Source organism: Rhincodon typus, chromosome 22 (assembly GCF_021869965.1).
Source record: "Rhincodon typus isolate 14 chromosome 22, sRhiTyp1.1, whole genome shotgun sequence".
Lineage (NCBI taxonomy): Eukaryota > Metazoa > Chordata > Chondrichthyes > Orectolobiformes > Rhincodontidae > Rhincodon > Rhincodon typus.
Genome location: NC_063353.1, coordinates 45,470,554 through 45,476,843, shown reverse-complemented (window position 1 = coordinate 45,476,843; position 6,290 = coordinate 45,470,554). Strand labels below are relative to the sequence as shown.

The 6,290-nt window shown below is 44.5% G+C and overlaps 1 protein-coding gene across 1 annotated transcript in view; it reads left to right on the top strand.

The window, feature by feature from the left end:
- Positions 1–4,412: 4,412 nt before the first annotated feature.
- Positions 4,413–6,290, top strand: part of LOC125485742 (2-oxoadipate dehydrogenase complex component E1-like) — a 21,882-nt gene continuing 20,004 nt past the window's right edge. The window contains exon 1 of the mRNA XM_048610009.1: positions 4,413–4,816. Coding sequence (XP_048465966.1) covers positions 4,639–4,816 — 178 coding nt within the window. The 5' untranslated portion in view covers positions 4,413–4,638. The remainder of the gene's footprint in view (positions 4,817–6,290) is intronic.

Genomic DNA, 6,290 nt, shown 5'->3' with positions numbered 1-6,290 from the left:
AGGAAAAGGGAAGAGGATGGGATAGGAGGGACGATACAGTGATAGAGGGAGAAAATGTGGGGATGTGGACTGAGGGGAGGATGGGTATAGGAGGAAGGTAAGAGATTGCAGGGCAGATGGGTGGATAGGGGAGGGGCAGATGGAGGGAGAGGATGGGGTGAGATAGAAGGTAGATGGAGAAGATGAAGGGGGAGCGGGAAGGTTGGAGGGGAGGGAGAGATGGTGGGGGAGGGCTGTAAGTGATAAGGAAGATACAGGAGGTGGTAGGAAGATGAGGGGGAGTGTGTTATTGGGATGGTGGAATGGGAGGTGGTGCAGGAGGAGTGGAGTTGAGTGATAGTAGGGAGGGGATTAGGAGGAGAGTGAGATGGGGTGTCTAGGATATTGTGAGGGGAGGTGGAGGAGAGAGTGTGTGGCTGGAGCAGGCTAGTGGAGATGGGGGCTGCAGAGGTGTTAGGGAATTAGGGGGAGGGGGACTTGGGCAGTGGCAGGAAGGAAGAGCAAGGAAAAGAAAGAGTGATGAATGAGGGAGGGAGAGAGTGAGGCGGGACGGGATGTGAAGGAGGAAGACAGTTTAGCGTAAGAGAGGAGAGGTTAGCTAGCATAGGGGAGGTGTTTTGATAGGCAGATGTAAGGGTAGAGAGAGTAGTTGTGAAGGAGGGCGAGAGGAGGGATAAGGTATGTATGAGGGGCAAGGGAGTGTGTGAGGGGAGGAGAGAGGCTCAACGGACAGGCTTTTAGTCAAGCAATGCCTCAATTTTAAAGTTCCAGTCATGAATTTCAAATTCCTCCATGATCAAGCTCTTACATTTCTCCAAAATTTCTTCCAGTTCTGCAGCTCTGACCCTCCACTTCTAGCCTATTAAGTAACACTGATTTTAACCACTTTCCCTTTGACAACCATGCCTTCAATTGGTTCTTGGCACTGGGATTCCTCCTTTTAACCCCTCTGTTTCTCTTTCCTCTGTTAAAATCAAAACCTAAATCTTTGACAAAGCATTTGGACACCTGACCTATTTACGTGGTTTTGGCACTGGATTTTGTTTAATATTATACTTGTGAACTGCTTTGGATTCTTTTATGATATTGAAAGCATTAATAAGTTCAAATTATGATTGTGATAATTGATTTTGCCTGTAAATTGAAACCTGTTAACTGTAAACCATACCTCATTTGGCATTTGTCCAGAAATCAGCTCTGTGGGCAAGGCATATGTTGCAGCCACATCCACCAGAGCGATCTGTAATGATTAGATTCTCTGCCACCAGTGCTTCTTATTGGTGTTAGACTAGAGTACTATTACAAGTGGGCAAGAAATAGAATAGAAAAGCAATTTATTGTCATGGTTACTATTACGTGAAAAATACAGTGAAATGTTTTATAAGTCGCTCTACCACGGCACCCACATCAATGACAGAAGTCATGCATAATAATAAAAAAAGTAATATTAAGACAAAGTTCATCACAGTTCAGTTAACGGCTCCTGGGTTTGGAGAAAGCCGATGAAAGAACGATGGAGTATCCCGAAAACACAGCTAGGACAAGCTTGCCATGCCAGAATGCTACAATACTGGCTGGAATTCTCTGCCAAAGAAGGCTGCCAGGCTGAACCAATAGAGAGGCTTGGACTTAGAATAGGTTTGTTCTGTAGTACTTACAAGGGATCCACAATTTATGAACCTCTGACTTACAAAAGCTTGTACTTATGAATGTGATCTCATGAAGGGGTGTAGTTAGGAACAGCTACTTTATATTGCCCTGCATTGTGCTCCGACTTGTGTACAAATGAACTTGTGAACAGACTGAAGAATAGAGCCTGCTCACAACCTGGATACTTTCTGTATTAGCTATTACATCTGACTTACCATCACTGAATCCCCAAGTATTGAAATTCTGGGAGTTATCATTGATCAGAAACTCAGCCGGACTCACCACTTAAATGCAATGGCTACAAGAGCAGGTCAGAGGCTAGGAATACTGCAGTGAGTAACTCACTTCCTGACTCCCCAAACCTGTACACCATTTACAAGGCACAAGTCAGGAGTGTGATGGAATACTCCCCACTTGCCTGGATGAGTGCAGCCCCAACAACACTCAAGAAGCTCGACACCATCCAGGACAAAGCAGCCCGCTTGATTGGCATCACATCCACAAGCACCCACTCCCTCCAGCACCGATGCTCAGTGGCAGCAGTGAGTACTATCTACAAGATAGTAGAAATTCACTGCAGAAATTCACCAAAGATCCTCAGACAGTGCTCTCCAAACACATGACCACTTCCGTCCAGGAGGACAAGGGCAGCAGATACATAGGAACCCCACCACTTTCAAGTTGATCTCCAAGCCACTCACCATCCTGACTTGGAAATATATCGCTGTTTGTTCACTGTCACTGGGTCAAATTCGTGGAATTCCCTCCCTAATGGCATTGTGGGTCAACCTACAGCACATGGACTGCAGCGGTTCAAGAAGGCAGCTCCCCACCACCTTCTCAAAGGGCAACAAGGGACAGGGCAATAAATGCTGGGCCCAGCAATGCCCACATCCCACAAATGAATTTTAAAAATGAGAGTCTCTTGTAAGACCTCAGGCTTGACTTAGTCATATTATGGACCAGACCAAACCCTCGCAAAATATATGGAGATAGCTGAGAATCTGTCTTTTTTTAAAGGCAACTGTAAGGTGCTGTGTTCCGGATGTGATTTGATTGGTGGACTAATACATTCATCATCATCATCAGTAATCTGTTCCCACTTTCTCCCCATATTCTTTGATCTCTTTAACACTAAGAACTATATTTAATTCCTTCTGAAAAATTTTTAATGTTATGGTCCCAGCCATTTTCTTTCCTCGAGAATTCCACAGGCTCACCACTCTCTAGGTGAAGAAATTTCTCCTCATCTCAGTCCAAAATTCTGATTCCGTAGATTGACACCCCTGGTTGTGGACTCCCCTGTTATCAAGAATATCCTTCCTGTGTTTACCAGGCCTCGTCCTATAAGAAGTTCTATGAGATCCTTCCCCTCACTCTTCTAGGCTCCAGTGAATAAAGTCCTAACTGATCCAGTCTTTCTTCACAATTTTTGTTCCTTCCACTGATGATTCAGTGAATCTTTCCAGTTGAACGATTGTTTGAGACTATTATAGTGCCCTCAGATGTGGCTGAGATTAGTTAATGCACAGCTGGGGACAAATCTTAAGTTAAAAAACAAATTTCAAATCCATTAATCCGAAACAAACACAGATACAGAATATCCCACTTCAGAACTGGAGAAGAGTTAACTGAAAATGTAAACTCTCTCCACAGATGCTGCACAGTTGATTTTCTGCAGAAATTTCTGTTTTTGTTTCAGATTTCCAGCATCCATTTTTTAAAATTAATATTTTGAGTTAACTCTTCTCCAGCCCTGAATTGTGATGTTCTGCATCTTCTGTGTTTGTTATCAGTGCTAGTCTGTTGCTTTTAAAAAGAAATCATGACTCCACACATGAGGGGCATGGATAGGGTGAACAGTCAAGGTCTTTGCCCCAGGGTGGAGGAGTCCAAAACTAGAGGGCACAGGTTTCAGATAAGAGGGGAAAGATTTAAAAGGGACCTGAGCGGTGGCTTTTTCACACAGAGGGTGATATGTTTACAGAATGAACTGCCAGGGGAAGTATGGAGGCTTGTACAATTACAACATTTAACTCACATCTGGGTGGGTATATGAATAGGAAGGGTTTAAAAACATATTGACAAAACACTGGCAAATGGGACTAGATTAATTTAGGATGTCTGGTTGGCATGGACGTGTTTGACCTAACGGTCTGTTTCCATGCTGTACAACTCTATGAATTTATGTGTCCAGTTCTGGTCACCCAGTTATAGGAAGGATATTGTTCAGCTGGAGAAGGTTCAGATTTACTGGATGATTTGAGTTATAAAGAAAGGCTGGATAGGCTAGGACTTTTTTTCACTGGAGCGTAGGAGGTTTAGAAGTGACCTTAAAAGTTTATAAAATAATGAGGGGCATAGATAGAGTTAAAGGTAGTTGTCTTTAGGTAGCTGTCACATTGTCTTTTCCCTAGGATGGGAGATTTCAAGACTAGGAGGTGCTTTTTTAAAGTGCAAGAGAGATTTTAAAAAGATATGAGGGGTAATTTTTTGTTTTACACAGAAGGTCGTTCACCTGTGGAATGAACTTCCCGAGGAAGTGGTGGATGTGGGTACAATTACAACGTTTGAAAGATATTTGGATAAATACATGGATAGGAAATGTTTGGAGGGATATGAGCCAGGAGCAGGCAGGTGGGACTAGATTAGTTTGAAATTATGTTCGGCTTGGACTGGTTGGCTCGGAGGGTTTGTTTCCGTGCTGTATGACCCTATGACTCGAAGTCAAAAAACCCTTGATTCGCTGGAGCAGAGTCGGACAGCAGTCGCCAGAGCAGCATGCCTAGTAGGAGCTATAGGGTCTGTTTTTATATTTGCTAGCACTCCCATGAGCAGGAACCTATCACAGTTTGGAGGTAGTGTCTGCGCCGTCAACTCCTTCTCAAATCCCCTTGCTACACATGGCTGCGTCAGATCCTGGCTTTTAAACTCACTGAGGCCAGTGAGCGGAGCAGTCAGTTCTCCTGCAGTTTATCGAGAGAAGCGATGTCAGTTTCTATGCTGAATGCAGTGTGCGGCTGTGTGAGGAGGCCAGGCAAGCAAGTGGCCTGGCTTTTCAGTCTCAGGCGCCTGTATCGCAGCGAGCGAGCAGTCTATGGTTACAAACCGGCCAGGAATGATGACAGTGGGCTCAAATTAACCCGAGAGGAAGCCCCAGTCCAAGGTCAGTCGGTGTGCATTCTAACCATGAGATGATAAGATCTGTTCTTTGATTATCAGGGTAGAGGGTTGGAATTGGAGCTGCCACATTGTCAATGCAATAGCAGGAAGATAGGGCCAAGGCATTGTGCCGAATCAGCAGGAAAGGCAAACTGTAAACTTCTGAAAGTGACAGTTCACTATCTCCCTTCAGTTTAATTTGCCACCTCGCTGACCATGCTGTGACTTTGTACAGCAAATGGCTACCTCTTGGATCTGTCCGAACAACCAAAACACAAACACGACCTTCCCAGCCGGATCCTGAGCGTTCAACTCCTGGCTTTTGAACTTTTAAAATGTACGGCTGCCGGTTTAAAAGAAAGTTTGTATCTGCTGTGGCCAAAAGTGGGAAGACCCTTCACGCCCCCAGTGTCGCCCCACCTGGTCTTGAGGATCAAAGGGACCTTGGTATGAATGTACACCTGGCCCTTAAGGTATCGGGACAGGTGGATAAAGTAGTTAAGAAGACATATGAGATACTTGCCTTTATTAGCCCAGGCATAGAGTTTAAGAATGGGGAGATTATACTGGAACTGCTTCAAACATTGGTTAGGCCACAGCTGCATTATTGTGTACAATTCTGGAATCCACATTATAGGACAGATGTGATTGCACTGGAGAAGGTGCAGAGGAAATTTACCAGGGTGTTACCTGGGCTGGAGGGTTCCAGTTATGAAGGGTGATTGGACAGGCTGGGGTTGGTTTCCTTTAAAACAGAGCAGAGTTTCAGGGGGCATGTTTGCAGATGTATAAAATAGAGGGGCATAGATAGGATAGACAAGAAGAAACCTTTCCCCTTGGTGGAGGGATCAATGACTGGGGGCATTGATTTAAAGTAAGGGGCAAAGGTTTATAGGGGAGGAATGTTGTTTTAGCTCAGAAGGCGTGGGAATCTGGAACTCGCTGCCTGTAAGGTTAGTGGAGGCAGAAATCCTCATAACATTGAAGTAGTATTTAGGGATGGGTTAGCTCACTTGGCTGGACGGCTGGTTTGTAATGTCGTGTGATGCCAACAGCATAGGTTCAATTCTTGCTCCAACTGACGTTTCCATGAAGTTCCTGCTTTCTTAACCTCTCCTCTTGCCTAAGACATGGTGACCCTCAGGTTAGACCCACCACCCAGTATTCTCTTTCTAATGTGAGAGCAGCCCAATCATCCTCTGGGACAATTGCAACTTTATCTTTTTATCTCCGGGTGATGCATGAGAATCACTTCTGCGCCCATTTTCACATGGGTCAGTTGTACCATCCCCAGTTTGAGGAGGAAAAGCAACATAGAGTACATGACTTCTTAAAAAAAGGAATGAGAGAAATATAAAATTTGTTCCAGCAATATTGCCAATGTAAGTTGTAAAACCATTTGTAGAAGACTACAGGGAAACCGCAAGTAAGTCAAAAATAGACTTGAGTTTCTCCATAACAGTAAACTAGCAGTGAAG